Source organism: Nicotiana tabacum, chromosome 8 (genome assembly GCF_000715075.1).
Source record: "Nicotiana tabacum cultivar K326 chromosome 8, ASM71507v2, whole genome shotgun sequence".
Taxonomy (NCBI): Eukaryota; Viridiplantae; Streptophyta; class Magnoliopsida; order Solanales; family Solanaceae; genus Nicotiana; species Nicotiana tabacum.
In genome coordinates, this window is record NC_134087.1 from 29,341,291 (window position 1) to 29,361,534 (window position 20,244).

At 32.9% G+C, this 20,244-nt stretch overlaps 1 protein-coding gene and 1 long non-coding RNA gene across 2 annotated transcripts; one reads left to right on the plus strand and one right to left on the minus strand.

The window, feature by feature from the left end:
• Nucleotides 1-1,345: 1,345 nt before the first annotated feature.
• LOC142163549 (uncharacterized) lies at nt 1,346-2,768 on the minus strand. Its single transcript, XM_075220849.1, has 2 exons — nt 2,431-2,768; nt 1,346-1,553 (listed from the first exon to the last, which is right to left on the minus strand). Exons 1-2 carry the CDS (start codon nt 2,670-2,672, stop codon nt 1,451-1,453), a joined length of 345 nt encoding a protein of 114 aa, XP_075076950.1. The 5' UTR covers nt 2,673-2,768; the 3' UTR covers nt 1,346-1,450.
• A 16,346-nt stretch (nt 2,769-19,114) lies between these two features.
• Nucleotides 19,115-19,902, plus strand: LOC142162662 (uncharacterized). Its single transcript, XR_012693908.1, has 2 exons — nt 19,115-19,262; nt 19,583-19,902. It is a non-coding gene; the product is annotated as an uncharacterized LOC142162662 (long non-coding RNA).
• The last annotated feature ends 342 nt before the right edge of the window (nt 19,903-20,244 follow it).

Sequence of the window (20,244 nt, forward strand, 5' to 3'; positions counted from 1 at the left end):
ATTCTACAGTCAAATATAAATATTCTATACTTAGTATTTACGATCGTATAAATACAAAAAAACTAGCAAAATTAGGTAAGTACTCAGATTGATTGGGCAAGCGGATCTTATATGCTCCGTCACCATGAAATTGTTGTTGACATCTTATACACTTAGTTATTAAACTATGCATTAGGAGTATTTAGAATGCTCTTTTCTTTTTGGTATTCCGAAAAGGAAGTAATGCGCTCCCTAATTCAGACTACTTATAATTTGTTATATTTAGGGGTGGCAAACGGGCGGGTCAGGTCGGATATGAGCGGGTCAAAACGGATAATTTTAAAAAGGGATAAATTATCCAATCCGACCCGTATTTTAGACGGATAAAAATGGGTTTATCCGGCGAATAATATTGATATCCATATTATCCATGGCTTCTTAAATATGATCACTTATGAGAGAATTTTTTGTTTTCCAAACTTTGAGGAACTCCAATTTGAGGCTTTATAATGTAAAAGTTAAACACATTAGTTATTCATTGGTTAACCATTTTCTAAGTGGATAATATGGTTCTCTATCCATATTTGACCCGTTTTTAAATGGTTCATTATCCAATCCATTTTTTAATGAATAATATGGGTGATTAACTATTTTTTTAACCATTTTACCACCTCTAATTACATCTAATAACTTAAGTAACTTTAATACAATGAAAGATAGAACATATTACAATATCTTTGCATTATTATGTTCAATGAATCTAGACTTATATATCTGAAATAGATTCTGTCCCCTTTTTTTCTTCAAATATAAAATGTCCAGTTTTTCACATGCCGTTCGATATTAATTTATATGGTTAAGTGATAAATTAATGTGAAAATACGCATTAATTTTTCCATACCAAAGGGTAGTAATATACTTAAAGTACTAGGTGCAAAATCTACCTTTTTTATTTTCGAGATAGGCAAATCCAAAAAGAGACATAAGAAGATATTTTCTCCGTTTCAATTTATGTGAACCTATTTCTTTTTTAGTCCATGCCAAAAAGAATGACATTTTTCCATATTTGGAAACAATTTACCTTTATGCAATGATTTATAGCCACACAAAATATAGGTGCTTCATTTTACACCACAAGTTCAAAAGTTTTCTTTTTTTTCTTAAACTTCGTGCCCAGTCAAATGGGTTCATATAAATTGAAACGGAGGGAGTAAGCATTTTCAAAGAGAATGACTGAACAAACTGTAAAATAATTAACATGAGTCTCATAACACAATATTGTTCAAATGTATATATGGTACAATTCATGATCTAGTATACTACTTCAGAATACAAAAGAAAATACATATTCATTATACAAGACCCCAAGTGCAAAGCTTATCACCAAAAATTGACAGCCAGACACCTAGATTGGTATATAGTTTCTAGGACGATTCAATTATCAGACTTCATCTGCAAAATACTCGATCTATTAATGCTGCACCTTTTTGTTTGATAACTTCGATTGCTTCACTAATTCTTCATCAAAATGCATCTGAATTGCACGGCATTCTTCTTTGCAGAATGCAAGAGACCTGTGTTTTCAATAGAGTGATTGAAAATTAAGTATTAAATTAAAGCTCAATCTTTGAGAAAACGTAAAGTCCATGTAAGATTATTTATATTTCAGCTCGAATCCTATATGCGTGTGAGAAAAATATGTACAACTAAAATAAGATTTATATTTCAAAGCACACATATAGTAACAATACTGTGGGACTACCAGAAATCACTAATGTTAGATTGAAAAACTAAATCACAGGTAGACTCATAACAGGTTGAGAAAACAAAATATATGCTCACTCAGTACCACTTTATGTGGCACTATATTCCTCTTTTTTCCTTGGCACTATTACTGTTTGGAGAGTAAAAAAATATACATTTTTCTTGAGCGTAATCTTTTTAAAATTATTTTGAATTATTAACTAATATGAGTTATAACACTATTTATGTAATTTCTAAATATGTAGTAGTCAGTTTATTTGAAAAAAATTGGAAGATATGTCAGTTTCACAGTAACGAAAGGAGTACATACTAGTCAAGCTGCAGAAGTACAAATGATGTTCGAAAACAGCGAAGCATGTTAGAAACGCTGATAAAAAAAATTACTCCTGATCAATCCAATCAACTCGAATGATATTAAAAAAAAAATCCACACAAAAAACATATAGATAGCCTAGGTAGGGGAATGCCAGTACATAGAACTGTACAAGTACAAAAACAGATGTAAGATTTATATTTGAAAACGCATACATTCAATTCAGAGAATTTAAATTCTGGATCCGTCACTGTACACAAACAAACAGATGATTCAGGCAAGTTGGTAGTCAATCCAATCACATATAAGAAAATTCACAAAGAACACACGCACACACTATATATATATATATATAGATAGAGAGATTTGAATACCTGTACATGAAGATGCTTTTATCTGACTGAATACTCGACTTGCAAAAGAAGCACTCCTTGAGAAAATTGCCAAGACTCTGCTGACACAGCTTCATACCAACACCAACAGATGCCTTAACAGGAGATGAAACAGCAAAAGATGGCTTGAAAAACTTGTTTGGATTTTGAGTAGATGAACTGCTAGGGTAATTGGGATGGTCGAAGCTATCAGAGCGGCTAACTCGAGATCGTTTGAATGACATTATAGTTTAGGGTTTTTAGAAAAGGAAAAAAAGAAGCCAGCTAGGGTTTAAAGGGAGAAAAAATCGGGTCTGTAAAAGGAAGAATTTAATGGGGAATGGGAAGAATTAGTGTTGGAAGTGAGAACAAAGGCAAAAAACGGCAAGTATTTATAGGGTTTTGCTTTCTGTCTTCCCTTTTTAATAAGGAATAATATTTTAAGACCATAATTTACTATTTACTAACTAAATTCAATTTTGGTCATTGTACATCTGATTATCTGATAAAGCAATATAATCTTCATTGGATTTTCTTTGACTTTCAACTAATTTATATTCAATTTTGGATTTTACGAATCTTACAAATTTAACGTTCGCAACTGAACTCTTCTCTGACTAGAAGAAATGTACTGAGGTTAAAATCCGCTTATTCTTTGAGATGACAAAACTGACCACTAGACGCACGTTGTTAAATCAACACTAGGCAGTGTAAGAGTTTTTTCTTTAATCCGCCTTCTCCCGACCAGAAACAAAAAGGACATATCAATACTTTTTTGCTCCCTCTATTGATAGAAAAAGACGTGTCATGCTAAATGTACAATTTTACTTCTTATTTTGAGGGAAATACAGTTATATAACATATTTCTTGTACAAAGGGAGCAAAAGAATGTATTTTAACCAACTAGTTTAATGTGACGAGCTGAATACCCACCAAGATTTTAAAAAAAAATAATAAGGAAACAACAAAAAAAAATTATTCGTTTTGGCCATTTCAAATGCTTCGTGTTTGTAAGCGTATACCACAACATGAATTGCTATGTTTCTTTGAGGATAACTCATTGATCAAGAGATCATATTTCAAATACTAGTATCTATAAATGTGTTTTGCACGTTAATAATGATACATGATGATTTAAAAATTTATTGGTATAAAGGAACAACAAAATTTAATTAATGAGAAAAAATTTATATATAATAACATAACAGTCATCTAAATGCCAAAAAATATTATTATATTAGTATAATACGTGAATTCAAAATGAAAGGACATCATCAGAACTTACACAAATGATCAATTTAGTCATGTTAAGTAGATAATTAAGTATTATGGTTTAAAGATATCTAATGTGATGGTATTTTACCGAACACTTCTTTATAGATAATTTTTTTTTGGTATATGTTTCCTTCTAATGTTTCAGTTGCTCAGCCATAAGCAGAACTCTTGTTGTCGATATTGATATCTCTTAAGTTGCTCCGACATGGTAGTTTAGGTGCCGTACTCATGTCGGCACAACACTAGTATGGGTGTGTGTATGGGATCTGTATATCAGAACTAGTCAAACAATTTTGGATACTTTGACCTCATCAAACAGAAAAATTCGAGACAAGATACAATTTGATTCCCGAAATCAAAACTAAAACTAGGGTAAATCTAAAGAAAATAGCATACCTTATCTAGGAAATCAATACTTTACTTATCTACAACTTGAGAATAAAGAAATTCACACTTTGCAAGCTAAGTATTCCACAATATTTCTCATAATTTAGAGATATTTTTATATTTTTATTTTTTTGAATTATTTTTAGCCGGACCCCCCACCCGTATCCGTACTAGGATCTATATCCCCGAATCTTAGAATTTACAACTCGAAGGATCCGACCTCTAGATTCGCACCCGTGTCGGACACCCGCACCCATGTCCGAGCAACGTAGGATATCTCTCGTGAAAGTGCAGCATATATTTCTTATAAGAAACATATCGTTGTATATATAGTCCAATATTTAGGATGTTTGTCCTTGTGCTTTATTTATTATAGTTACAAAACATAACCATACTGAAAATTATTTTTACACAAATTTAAAAGGATATTTTTTAGTTTCGGAAGACGAAAGTTGAATTCGGGAATAAACACATACTTAGAAGCACATTGATCAGTATTATAAGTTGTGCATGTATAATTTTATTGCGAAAACTTCTATATACCATATGTGTATTGTTACATAAGTTATTCAGCGGATCTAAGTTTTCAGTAGCATGGCAGGCATATTTTTTCTTCAGGATCAACCCATATGCAATGTAAGATTAATTTTAACTTAGTTTATTATATATATAGTGACACTAATATAATGAACTTGACAACAAACATGTACGGCAGAAGGCCATTTGGTATTAAAGTATTTAAGTATTCTTTTTGGTAGTAATTATTGATATCATCTTCTGCTAAGTCAAAACTGAAAAATATTTCGTTCTTACCATAAAACTTAGCAATCAACTTGTTTATTTAGTTGATCAACATATTCATTTCTGCTAGCTAAGATATCTCTTTAATTTCTATCCTCTAATTTGCACGAATTATGTTTTAATGTAATGATGTAAATATTTTTCTTATTAAATGCACTACTATTACCATTGGGGTTGATAATCAAGTATTCTAGAGGAACCAAATTATCTTTTATTGGATGTTGTTCTTTGTTTCCAACACGAAACAAGAAGTTACTGAATGCTGAATTTGTTCTTACTTTTATATTTCTTGTCATTTGAATATTTTTTATTTGAGGCCATAAGTATAACTTTGGTAAGCTAGCTTTTATAGTTTCTGCTTTCGTCAATTTTGGACTATTGATCGTACTTGACAGAAATCACCTTCCAAACTATTACTTTTCCCCAAACGGTTCATTGATATCAAATATATCTCTAAAACTCATTGACGCTTAGCAAAAAATGCTTGATCCCATATTATCACTTTTGCTTTCCTTATAAATTTAGCACTATTGCTCTGCTTTGATATATTTGTGGTGCTAACAATATCATGCATCTTAATCTAGCATTTTCAAGTAATGCATGATATAGGAATATTATTTCGATTCTGTCGGAGGCATCTAAAAAGGATAATCCTGCTATGCCAGAGTCAACTTTTTATAATATAGTCTTCAAAGCTTATTCTTGCTCAAGATTTAGCTTTGATTGTGCTTCCTCAAACACTTGTATGACCTTCTTAATATTATACTAATCCTTTTTACTTTGTGATCTATTTTTTTTTTAATCTCTAACACTCTTTTATGAAGTAAATTTATTACCCTAAGTTTGTTTTTTTAACATGAAAATAATTTTACTCATATGATAAATTTTAAAAATAATTTAATTAGATTCTCTTGCTAGATAATTAATTGAAAGATTTAATTATTTGGTTTTAACATAAAAATAATTTATTTTTTGGTTATTCATATTTTTAATATTAGTTCATCTCATGTTTGAATATTTAACCATAGTTATAATTTTATTCACCATAAATTTTATTTTCAAAGAGTAAAAGGATCAATCTCGCATTTTACTTTTAAATCTTTATGTTTGCAAAATCATTAGTGACATTGACTCTTACCAACTTTTTTCTTTCTCTTTTTCTTTCTCACACATTTATATTCTTAAAAATATTCTTAATTGTTTTTAATAAATGGGTATATTTTTCTATATTACATGAAAAAAAACTATTATTTGAGTAGGAAGGTAGTTTAAATATAATATAATAATATATTATCATGAAAATTTTTCTCTCTCAATTTTAATGCTTTATGCAGTCCGTTTAACATTACTTTTATTTTTTCTTGGTATTGAATATTATAGAGTGTTGGTAATGTATTACCAATACGGAGAATTCTTATGAAATTGATTTTATTAAATGTCTTTATATATTTTTAATAAGAATTCATATACAAGATTGTATAAATTTTAAAATATTAAATATTAAAAATATTAACGTAGAAGTTATTTTAGTCCAAAGAAATAAGTTTATTACAATTATGTCCTTTTCTTATGAGTTCTTTTATTTAATATTTTAGGGTTATTTTGGTGTATCGATATTGTATTCGTACTTTGATAATAATTTATATTTATATTATTATAAAAGCATGAATAAAATATTAGTTTACAAAATTAGTCTTTTGATATTAAGCATATAACTTATATATATATATATATATATATATATATATATATATATATATATATATATATATATATATATATATATATATATATATATATTCTAAAGGGATTTGGATAATATAATACATTTTCAAATTGAATTAGTAATAGAAATTTTTTAAAAAGTATATCCTAAAAGTAATAGGATTACATGACTAAAAATATGTCCATATCCCGAAGTAATTATACTAATAGGAAATCTATCGTATTCCTAAAGGTATTAAGTTTACATGCTAGGATTACACGGTTAATATTTATTTCCAAAAATAATTATACTAATGGGATTCTTAAAAGTGATCATATAGAATTCCTAATGTGTAGTATTATGTCCTAAAACTAATAGGATTACAATGCTAATGTCTAGAATTCCGATTATGTCCTTTTATTATGAGTTATTATGCTTAATATTAAAAGATTATTTTTGTAATTCAATATTTTATTCATGCTTTTATAATAATATAAATATAGATATAGGTATAGATTATCACATGATCCAAAATGTTTTTTAATTTTTCACTTATTTTTTAATGAAAGTTAAAATAAGATATTTCATTTATTTACTTTTTTTTTCTAGCATTATTTACAAATAACTTATGCTTTTTTTTTTTTTTTTTTTTTTTTTTTTTTTGGCAGGACAGAAATATGTATGTATGGAATTTTTACGTATTTTCTAGTTTATATTTCTTAAAATCGTAAGTTCTACCTAAATGGATGAATTTTTTCTCTCGACCTTATTAATTTAGACTATAAACAATTTATATTATTGAGGATAGGCATTTATAACTTATTTTTGAAACTTCATATGAAAATTAACATCGCGGAAAGTTTTTTATATGAAAGAGCTTTATGTGAAATTTTTTGACCCTGTCGAATCCAAACTTTATGTTAATTTGTATTTTTCTCACATTAAAAATAATAATTTCAAATGGACATCGAACATTCCACTGTTCATTAACGAGTTAATATTTTAACTGTACAACTTGGGAGTTAATTTCTCTAAACGACTGTATAATATGACTTAATTTTGGTCAATTCCTTGCATTTCAAAATCTAAATTTTAACACCTATTTAAAGGAAGTGATTAATAGTAATTAAGTAAGTAATTTATTTCATTATCTTAGCAAGTTATTTCATTATATATTTAGGAGTTCTCGTGTACTCACATTTCAAAAAAAAAAAGAAAGGTTTATAACTTTTTAATGAAAGAGTAACTTGAAAATTTTGAATGAGTGACGACCAATGATGTTTCTTATCTTTTTAAAAGTTCATAAAATTGAAAATATAGAAAATTTTCAGATTGATCTCCATTCTCCTTTTGTTTTTCTCACTTCAATTTGTTTCAATTATAATTTACTTAGATAAGAACATTCACTTTATCTATAGTTGATATAAATATACTGTTCCTTTCCTTGATCGACGTATCTAAATGTGGGAAGTGAATTGTTTAACACGTATATGTGACACTCACATAATCATAACGTGATACTAATGTACTATTTTATACTAACATTTTAATTTTTAAATAAATAAAAATAACAATATATTCCGCCAAAAATATCCACTATTCGATGAAATCAACAAAGTTTTCAATTAAACCTTTCAAAGATAAGGATGTATGTGTTACTATATATATGGTAATTGCTTTCTAACTTCTTTTCCAATATAATGAGTGCTAAATAATCTCAACATTTATATTTCACATTTTTTCCATTTTATTTTTCACTCTCAAATTGTGAAAAATTACAATATTGACTCGAAATTGACTACTACTTTGACCAAGTCAATCTAAGTGATGGGATAAGATAAGATCAAAATACGTAATCAGATTCGGTGGGGAAAAAGATTGACCCAAATGAGATTTTGAGATATATTAAATTGCAAAAACAGAAAAAATATATTCAACCTTAAATCTGAAATCCATTCTTGAGAAACATTTCACAGTATATTAAATTTTTAAGATCTTCTCCGAAATTGAGAGAAAAGAAACTTGAGAAAAAAAATAAAAAATAACGAATTGAAGTAAAAAAGAGAAAGAGAACAACAAATCACAGGCTTTGGCGTCATTGGTTATGTTGAACATCAAGAAAAATAAATATTGTTATTTGATATACTATTTCTAGATGAATTTAAAGACTATGCGATGATGAGTATAACATTTAGGGGCCGTTTGATAGGGTGTATAAGAATAGTGCGGAATAAAGTATATTAGTAATGTATGATTAGTAATGCAAGCACTATTTATGCAGATATTATTTTTTATCTATTGTTTGGTATGGTGTATTAAAATTATAATGCATTCCATTTTTTTTAAAAATAGTTGTTTACAAAAATGTCCTTCATATTCTCTAACTTTAAAGGACTTAAAGGATAATTTTGTCTTTAACCATACTAATGCATGTATTAATAGCCTTGGTATTACTAATGCTATGGTTTTCTATGCATTACTTATGCATAGGATAATACCAAATATGATATACACATGTTAAAAAATGTACCAAACAAAGTATTAATAATGCATAAAGCTAATGTTTGTATTATTTTTTCTAATACCTTCTTCCAAACGACAATGGTGCCTAACAATGATGATTGTTCAGCGAGGCTGATGATAGAGGTAGTTGGTGGTGATGGTTGTGTAATAATTGATAAAGTAGTGGTGAAATACTACGTTCACGAGAATCATTAAGTAAGCATTTAACGATTTTGAAAACTTTTCGCAGCATGGCTGATTTATAAGTATAAAGTGAAAGCTAAATAATGGAGAGTTACAACTTCATTAAGTGGAAGTAAATGAACCTAACTGTTCCTTAATTCTCTTTTAACGAACACTTGCTTCATATACAGAAAAATATTTCTTGATGCATGTCAGAGTAAAGCTAGAGTAACTGATTAACTTTATTGAATATTTAATTAATCACTGCAATTCAATTAATTCTACCAGCTTCAAATGGACAAGATGTGTAACGACCCGATCGGTCGTTTTGAGCTTTAGCGCGTTCTTCGGTGGTTTGAGGCCATGAACAACTTCACTTCAGGTATTATGACTTGTACGCATCATCGGAATTGAATTTCGGGAAGTTCGGAGTTGATTTGGAAAGAAAATCCTCATTTCGGAAGCTTTAAGTTGAAAGAATGGACTAAGATTGAATTTTTGAGTAAACAACCTCGGAATCGGGATTCGAAGGTTCCAACAGGTTCGTATGATGATTTCGAACTCGAGCGTATGTCCGGACTGGGTTTTGGAAGACCCGGGAACGTTTCGGCGCCTATTGTGGAAGTTAGCATTTTGGAAGAATCTCATAAGTTTGGGTTGAAGTGCATTTCAGTGTTATCAATGTCTATTTGGGATTTCGAGTCTGGGAATAACTCCGTATGGTGATTCTGGTATTGGGAGCACGATCGGAAGTGAATTTGGAGGTCCGTAGGTCGTTTTGAAGTCATTTGGCTAAAGATAGAAATTTGAAGGTTTTTGAGAAGTTTGACCGAGAGTTTGACTTTTTGATATCGGGGTCGGATTCCAATTCTGAATATTGGCGCAGGTCCGTAATGTCGAATATGACTTGTGTGCAAAATTTGAGGTCAATCGGACGTGATTTGACGGTTTTCGGCATCTAATGTAGAAGTTTGAAATTTCAAAGTTCATAAAGTTTGGATTGGAGTATAATTCATGATTTCGACGTTGTTTGATGTGATTTGAGGCCTCGAACAAGTTCGTATCATATTTTGGGACATGTTGGTATAATTGGTTAAGGTCCCGAGGGCCTCGGGTGGATTTCGAAAGGTTAACGGAATGAATTTCGGACCAAAAAGTTGCTGAAAATTTCTGCAGAAAGCTGTTTTGACAGCAACTAGTGCAATCGCGGAGCTAAATTTGGAAGCTTATATCTCGAAATTTATAAGGAATCTGAAAAGTTGCAAAACATAAAAGTTGTTGCCCTTGCATTCTAGTTTCCAGAAAATTAAACCATTCATGATTTTATCAGAAAGTTATGATCGATTGAAGATGGCTGATGGAGTAGTTTCTGCAGAATTTTTTGATGCATGGAGTCGACTTTAGAAGCTCATATCTCGGAATATATAAAGAGTTATATGGTGTGCAACCTATCAAATGAAAGATCTTCGAGTGTAGTTTCTAAATCTTTAAACTTTTTGTCATTTAGATATTTCCACAAAGAGGCATGGGCGTTTTAGCAAAAGATGTACAGCAGGGCAAAATTTTAATAGGATGTACAACCTACACAACGCAAGGTACAACTCGATGAAGCCTGGGCAGATTGTTTTAAACACGAGTTTTGGCCCATTTCTTTCATTTGGCTTGGACGATTTTGGAGAGCTCAAGGAGGGATTTTCACCAAGCAACATTAGGTAAGTAATTTCTTCCTAGTTTTGAGTTAAATATATGATCTTACTTGGATTTAAACATGGAAAATTAGTATAAATTTGGAATTTTTGGGGAAGACCTAAAATTTGGAATTTTGGACTTTTACCTTGAATTTGAGCATGAAAATTAGAGCAAATTGTATATTTGAGTTAGTAAAGCTATGGGTAGAATTTATCTTCGAGAAATTTCGGAATCCGGGAACGTGGGCCCGAGGGCATTTTGGTTAACTTTTCGAGCGGAGTTGGGAACTTATATAATTTGAATTGTTACAAGTATTAAAGTGAATTTTTATTGGTTTGCCCATTGTTTAAATAGTTTTGGGGTGTTGTGCATCAATTGGAGTCGGTGGAAGGGCTTGGAAGCCGGTTATGGAAATTTCGGAGCGAGGTGAGTCTCCTTTCTAACCTTGTAAGAGAAAATTGTCCCCATAGGTGAAATAATTGGTTATGTGCTTCTATTTGCAGGGGATACGTACGCACGATGTGACGAGAGTCCGTGCGTAGCTACTATTATGTTTAAGTTCGGGCAGTCTAGGACCCAAAAGCATGCTATACTTGGAATAATTGTAATCTTATTGACAGTTGAATTGCTTAAATCCTATTGAATTGTTAAATGAGTTTCTCAAAAGATTAAACTTCATTTTTCTTGAATCATTAAAAGAGAATTGGCTTTTATTTGGATAAGCGTTCCTCGATAAATTCTTAATTGGCTGTTTGAGCATGTATTTCTATGTGTACATGCGTCGCATGAATGATTCGCGAGCAAGGTTGTTTATTTAAATTTGACTGTGTCGCAAGTATGATTCGCGAGCGGGGTAATATATGCATCTATGGTTCGGGCCGTACGACCCTCGGTAGTGCACATTTTACATTTCTGTTGAATCGGGCCGTACGACTTCGGCATGATATGCGCATGCTTGTATTGCTTGTGTAAGAATTTTAAATATTGATAATTGCCTTTCTTGGCGAGAGATAAATTGATAAAGATAATGAAAAGTAAATCTTTCGAAATTTTTATTATTTGAAAAGTTGTTTACCTCTCGCCTCTACTTCTTCGAGATTAGACGGGATAATCATTGGGTACACATTGTTTTCGTACTCATACTGCACTTGCTGTGTATTTTTGTTGCACATGAACATGCATCTCTAGTGGCCTAGTGGGCATAGCATCATGGGTTATACAGAGACTTAGCTAGGTGATCTGCACTCCCCGAGACAACCCGCATCCAGAAGAGTCTCTTTCAAATTACTGTATTTACTTTCTGTCCAATATTGTATTCCGGACGGTTGTTGTACTATATTATTTCCTAGAAATTGCTCATATACTTGTGACACCGGGTTCTGGGATGATCATGGAATTTTTCAGTAGTTAAATTTTGTAAAGACATCCTCGTTTATCCAGCGGAGTTTATTTTTTATTTGTTTAAAGGAAATAATTTCAAAATAATTAAAATGAGAAATTGCTAGTAAATTATGGTTGGCTTGCCTGATAGTGGTGTCCGGCGTCATCACGACCCTTAGTAAATTTTGGATCGTGACAAGATGCGTTCTTCAACATTGCTACAGAGAGGCTAATCAGATCGCGAATACTTTAGCCAAAATGGAGTATTGAGGAACAAGTGGGCTTTTTCTATGTTTCGAATGAAATGCGCCCGAGACAAGTCCATAGTTCTTATGCATGAGTCATTCTGGTTAGTTTGGTTGAACTTATTTTCACCTTTTTTATTATTTTGTTCTTTGGTCAAAGCAAAGGTATACTTAAGTTTTTGGGCGCCTTACCAAAGGATTGTGGTGGAATGATAAGTACGCATTCATCCTTAACCAGAGGTCTTAGGTTCGAGCCCTGGGTATGGAGTCGTCTTTGTTAAAGAGCGTTTTATCCCCCAATATAGAACTTTTCGATGCAAATACGGATTTAGTCGGGTCCCAATGCGGGTACCGGACACCGGGTGAGGAATAAAATAGGGCGCCTTCTTCATTTTCTCAAGTTTCCTACTTGTAGTTAAAGAAGTGAGCTGCTTGTGGGAGAGGTAAGAAAGTACTAGAACAACAAAAAATAACAAATTCAGTATAATTTCACAAGTGAGATTTGGGAATGATAGTGTATATGCCACCTTAACGGTTAAAAAGTCATCAAAAATTTCACTATCCAATATATTTCAATGGACAATCCAAAATGTTGGAGCTGTGGAGAAGCATGAAAATTTCTTCACTAAGGCTATTTCTTTGCCAAGACAGGTTTGTTGAGGAAAGAAGAGTGACTTAAGCATGAAGGATATTTTGGTCTATTTATACATGGATGGATTATTAAAGTTTGTTAGATAGGTTGTTAGAAGTTAATCATGTAGGAGAGTGGTTAGTTAGAAGTAAACTCATTTGTATATATATCCTATTGTACAGCTCATCAGAGCAAAATGAAAAATGTTAATGTTTCATTCATTTCCTTTTTCTCTTCTCCTCGTCTCTCTTCTCCCTTTCAACTAGGATTTCTTACTGCTTTCAATCCATAAACTTTATCATGGTATCAGAGCTTTGAGCTCCAAATCAAAGCTCAAAATCGATCCAAATTCTCTTCTCTGCTCTACGTTCAACTGTTATTCTTTATTTTTGAGTCAATTGTGATCTCAATTTCTGAGATCTAAAGCTTTGAATAACTCAACAATGGCGGTTGATGTTGAAAATGCAACTATCACAGCTGAGAATGCATCGCACGCTTCATCGGATGATGAATTCAAGGAAGGTGTTACAGTAGCTGTGACTCATCCCATGTATCTTTCCCCTGGTGATACTAGCGGAATTTCCTTGATTTTATTTCAGTTAACTGGAACTGATAACTACACCTTATAGTATCGATAGATGTGGATTGCCTTACTAGGTTGCAATAAGCTAGGAATTGTAGATGGCAGGTGGCCAAAGGAGAGGTTTCGCAACAAGTATTGGTATCAGTGGGGAAGGTGTAATGCTATCGTAATGTTGTGGTTGATGAACTCAGTTGCTCCTTCACTAATTAGTGGTATAGCCTATGCCACTAGTGCACAAATAGTGTGGCTGGATCTGCAGGAGAGATTTGATAAGTTAAACGATACTCGTTACTACAATTTACACAAGGAAACAACCACTTTGTGTCAAGGTACCTCCTCTATTTATGTCTATTACTTAAAACTTAAAGATCTTTAGGATGAATCTGAGTCTGTAATACCTACACTTGGGTGTGATTGTGCCAAAACAAAGGAGTTTATTATGCATCTACAAAAATAAAAAGTATATCAGTTTTTAATAGTCTTAAATGACTCATATTCACAAGCTCGTAGTCAAATCCTTATGATGAAGCCTTTACCAATAGTGAATCAAGCTTATGCTATGCTTATGAGTGACGAGAGTCAACGGGCTATATCTCCATCAACTGTTGTGTTAAGTCCTCCTCCTATTGTGAATGCAAATACCTATGACTCAACAGCACTCTACAATGCTAAGTCTAACTAACCCAAAGTTTAGAAAGAACTATAATGTTTAGTGTGATTTCTACAAAATGAAAGGTCATAGTTAGGAGAATTGTTATAAAATCATAGGCTATCTCATTGATTATAAGTTCAAGAAGAAAGGGGGAGCTAGTACACACAATGTAATGGTAGAACCTGGTTACTCTATGCCTCTATATGCTGAAAGTGCCTCTCAGTATGTACCATTACAGTCACTGCCTGCAAACTATAGTCATCATCATACTATGAGTCAGTGTACTGAAAACTATCAGGTACAAGGGAGCTCTAGTGCTCAGGTTCAGGCTGGACCTGCTGCTTCACAAACTCAAGGTGTTGTAAATGCCAAGCCATCAGCTCAAGGAGGCGTTTTTCCGTTCACCAAAGAACAGTATGAGCAAATCATGCAGATCCTGAACAACAGTCACAATGGCACTTCATCCTCTACTTCGTAGGCAAATATAGCAGGTACTACCATTGCTCTTTTGGCATCATCACCTAGCTCACAAGAATGGATCATTGACACAGGAGCCACAAACCATATGGTTTCAGATATTAATCTGTTAACCAAAACCTCCCTAACTGCTCCCACTAATCCCAGAAAAGTTCTACTACCTAGTGTAGTTGTCACTCAAGTCACGCACATTGGAGATAGTCATATTTCATACAACAATGTCATTAAAGAAGTTTTCTATGTGCCTCAGTTCAAATTCAACTTGTTGTTAGTTTCCAAAGTGACAAGAGACTTAAGATGTTTTGTTTCCTTTTATCCTGGTTTCTGTGTATTTCAGGATCTCTTCAGTGGCAGGGTGAGGGATATTGGTAAGGAGAAAGATGGCCTGTATTTCCTACAGAGGCATGGCTCCAAAAAGCTTACTGCAATCTCATTGGCTGCAGCTGGAATAAAGTCACACAGGAGGAACCCTACTATTGATGTTAGTTTGTGGAACAAAAGATTAGGACATGTGTCTAGCATAGTTTTTAAGAAGTTGTTTCCTTCCAAACTAGCAAATATTACTAACATCATAAATAAATGTATTGTATGTCCATGTGCTAAGCAAACCAGACTGCCCTTTTCTAATAGCTGTATTAAAAGTATTGTTTCTTTTGATCTCATTCATGTTGATGTTTGGGGTCCCTATAAATATGCAACATTTGATGGTCATAGATATTTTCTAACAATGGTTGATGACTTCACCAGAATGACTTGGTTGTTTCTCTTGAAACTAAAGTCTGATATTTGTGTAGTTCTTACTCAGTTTGTTATTTTTGTTCAAACTCAATTCGACAAAGTTCTAAAGGCAGTCAGGTCTGATAATGGATCTGAGTTTGTTAATTTTATCGGTCATGCCCAATTTAAAAAATATGGTATTATTCACCAGAAGACTTGTGCATATACCCCTCAGCAAAATGGAATTGTTGAGAGGAAACACAGACATATTCTGGAGGTAACTAGGGCCTTGAGGTTTCAAGCACATATTCCTATTAAATATTGGGGTCACCGTATTGTTGCAGCTATCCATATTATCAATAGAATGCCAACTTTTGTTATCAATGGTTTATCTCCCTTTGAGCTGCTATATGGACAGGAACCTACATTGGAGCATCTGAGAGTTCTTGGTTGCTTATGTTATGCCAAGCAAGTTCAAGAGACAGATAAGCTCCTTCCCAAGGCCAAACCTACTACTATTCTTATGGGTTTTTCTGATATTCAAAAGGTTTATGTGTTACTGGATCTTGCTACTAACTGTTTCTTCATCAATAGGGATGTCTCCTACAGGGAGGATATTTTTCCTTTTTAAGGAGTCTTATTCATCTCCACCTATGTTCTTGTCCTCTGATCCTTCTACTTATGGTACAGATTATATACCTACTTCACATGAGCCTCACAATATAGAACATGCATCTTCTCCTTCTACATCTACCAATCTAAGACCTGCAGGTGATGACTCAAGCCAGGAGGCACCAAAGCAGCTATCTAGTCCCACTGAAGGAGTGTCAACCTTACTGCCTTCTGTTGATCAACACATTGTTGGCCTGAGAAGATCTCTAAGGACCAAGCAGGCTTCTATATGGTTGAAGGATTTTGTGACAGGTCCCAATCACATATTTGTTCCTTACGCTATTGCTAACTACATCTCCTATGATAGTGTATCTCCCAAGTATCAATGCTATCTAGCTGCTTTTTCTTCAATAGTAAAACCTACTATATTTGAAGAAGCAGTCAAGAATCCCAGGTGGATTGAGGCAATGCAAGCTGAGATTACTGCCTTAGAATCTATTCATACTTAGGATGTGGTATCTTTGCCTACTGACAAAGTACCAATTGGCTGTAAATAGATATATAAAGTAAAGTACAAAGCCACAAAGGAGGTGGAGAGGTTCAAAGCTAGACTTGTGGTCACAGATTATAGCCAACAAGAGGGCATTGGCTACCAGGAAACTTTCAGTCCTGTAGTCAAAATGGTTACTGTTTGGACAATTCTAGTTGTTTCTGCTTCTGAACATTGGCATATCCATCAAATGGATGTGTACAATGCTTTTCTACAAGGGGATTTACATGATGAGATCTATATGACTCTGCCACAAGGATTTCAAAGTCACGGGGAGAGCAGACCAGCATGCAGACTTCTGAAATCCTTATATGGACTTAAACAAGCACCAAAATAGTTGAATGACAAACTCTCTGGAGCACTACTGAAGTTTGGGTTCATGCAGAGTCAGCATGACCACTCATTGTTCATAAAAAGAACAAGCAAACATACTATAGTTATCCTGGTGTATGTAGATGACATGCTCTTCACAGGACCTGATCTGATGCTATTATAAGAAGTCAAGGTCAATCTGCAACAAGCCTTTAAAATGAAAGACCTAGGTGAACTGAAATACTTTATTGGCATTGAGTTTCTAGGTCACAACAAGGCATTCTAATGCACCAAAGGAAGTATACCCTGGAACTAATCTCTGAGCTTGGACTGGGAGCTGCAAAACCAGCTGTTACACCTATTGAAGCCAACACTAAACTAACCACTAAGGACTATGATGAACATATAGGTATCCACAACACAACAGTTGATGAGTTGTTACCTGATCCTAGCAAGTATTAAAGACTACTAGGCAAACTGCTTTATCTGACTGTCACAAGACCAGACACAGTCTTCAGTGTACATACACTAAGTTAGTTCATGCAGAAACCCAAAAAATCTTATATGGAGGTTGCACAAAGAGTAGTAAGATATGTGAAGAATCATCCTGGACAAGGCATACTGTTGTCTACTGAGAAGAAGAACATAGTCACAGCCTATTATGATGTTGATTGGGCAACCTGTCCTCTCACTAGAAAATCTGTAACTGAATTCTTCATTATGTATAGTGAATCACTAGTGTCCTGGAAGTCTAAGAAGTAGAGAACTATCTCTAGGAGTTCTGCAGAATCAGAATACAGAAGCATTGCATCGACTATGGCAGGAGTAGTTTGGATACCTGGATTGTTTAAAGATATTGGAGTGCCAGTTGCTCTTCCTGTGACCATTCACACTGACAGCAAGGCAGCAATTCAGATAGCTGCAAATCCAGTATTTCATGAACGTACCAAACACATTGAGATTGATTGTCACTTTATAAAGTAAAAGATACAAAAAGGGCTAGAGTATGTTGCCACAAAGGAACAACTTGTAGATGTTTTAACAAAAGGCTTAACTAAAGTGCAACATGAGTACTTGATGTCCAAGCTAGGTGTTCTTAATGTTTTTGTATCACCTAGCTTGAGGGGGCGTGTTGAGGAAAGAGGAGTGACTTAAGCATGAAGGGTAGTTTAGTCTATTTATACATGACTGGAATAATTAAGTTTGTTAGATAGGTTGTTAGAAGTTAATCATGTAGGAGAGTGGTTAATTAGAAGTTAACTCATTTGTATATATACCCTACTGTACAACTCATCAGAGCAGAATGAAAAATGTTACTGTTTCATTAATTTCCTTCTTCTCTTCTCCTCGTCTCTCTTCTTCCTTTCAACTAGGGTTTCTTGTTGGCATTCAATCCATAAACTTTAGCAAGCATATAAGAGTGATCAACAAATTAAGTTTGACAAATTTCATAATTAGATGGAAAAAAAAGAAGGGACAGTTTACTTTTGCGCATTAACTTCAGTTTTGCATACTATCTTGTTTTGTTCGTTTAATTGTCTCTAATTTCGTACTAGTGAAGTATACTAGATAAGAAAAGAATTAGTCTATTTATAAAGTTCTGACCGACTTCCAGAAAATTCAATCCAAACTAGATTTGCCACGTTATGAAGAAGACAAAGTTTCGAATACTAAGCAAAGGGGTCCAACGTCGGCAAAAAATGAAGCTACAACCATTAGTGTTAATACAGCTGTTTTATTTGTTAAATCAAACAGATGTCGGCAAAAATCAATTAAGTCACTGTCATTAGTGGTCAAACAGTTGTTTATTTGCAAAATCCGACGAAAAAACAGTTTGCGTGGTTGATAATTAAAGAACATTTTCCTGGTAATCGCGATAATCAAAAGTCTAACCATCAATCTATTAGGATTTAATTTGATTCGGTTCAATAATTGAAATTCATATTTAGAACCTATAATAATGAAGTCCTTAATTTGAGTAGCTTCAAACTCAACCAAATTATATAGTGTGACCAAACAATAGAAACAACTCCTTGGAGATTTGTCTTTAACTTCTTCCCTTTTTTTCAGAAAAAAAAAAAAAACATGGCAAATACTTCGACTTGCTTCCTTCTCGGCGCTGCTTTCTTTCTAGGTAATTTACACACATCCAACATATGATTTTTTGTGTTTGATCTTCTTCAGTTGATCCCTCTTGTTCCTGTTAAGTCTCCTTAGTGTCCAAAATAGTTTTGTTTTTATATTTCTTTCTTTCCTCGCTTTTTCCTTTTCTTCTTAAATACAAATATGAAGAAAATCATATCAAAATCTAAGAGTCAAATCTTACTATTTTTTGTCTTGGATCCACAAATTAATACAACCAGTCTTTAGTTTCATGGTGATAATTTGCCCTAAAGAGAAGATTAAGTAACTATTGGTTTTATACTGATTTTTTTTTTCTTTTTCTTGATGCAGTTGGAACGATGATACCATGGGCAATATTGGCACAAACATGCTACCAAATACACCCAGAAATACTATGCGACCAAGGCAAAGTTGAACCAGAATGCTTGCCTTTTTGCAAGAACAAATTTGGAGACTCTAGTGGCGGACAATGCATTGAAAATGTTGGTTTTGTTGGCCCTTTTTGTGCTTGTGATTATCCTTGTTAGCTGCTCGTTCTCTTCTCTTTCCTAATAAAGTATTGCTGTTACATGTAGTTTTCATTTAAATGACTTGTAATTATTGATCTTATGATGTAAAAAATTCTTTATACAAGTTTAAGTCTTTTGATACAGGAGTAATTAATTAATACTTTATTTGCACTCAGGTTGTCTTAGATAAAACTCCATGCATCTTGTTTTTACTGGAGAAAATAAGATGAAGTATGTGTTGGTATTATTTATAATGCAAAGTCAAAAATTTCTTCGAAAATCTATTTACAATCAATAGTTATGGGTCTTTTTATTTTTCAATCTATTTCCGAGTGGCTTCTTGCATAAAGCCTTAAAGCCAAGTGTTAAATGGCTTTGACAAGTGGCTATGCAAATCTACCATGTGTCTTCATGCATGGAAGACTAGGTACACTTGTCAAATGGACTAATATATTTGGACAAGTGTTAAAAGACTCTCCACAC

Coding starts and splice junctions, on each gene's coding strand:
- LOC142163549 (XM_075220849.1), bottom strand. CDS start 2,672: ATGTCATTCAAACGATCTCGAGTTAGCCGCTCTGATAGCTTCGACCAT. Junction 1,554..2,430: donor AAAAGCATCTTCATGTACAG/GTATTCAAATCT, acceptor TTGAAAACACAG/GTCTCTTGCATTCTGCAAAG.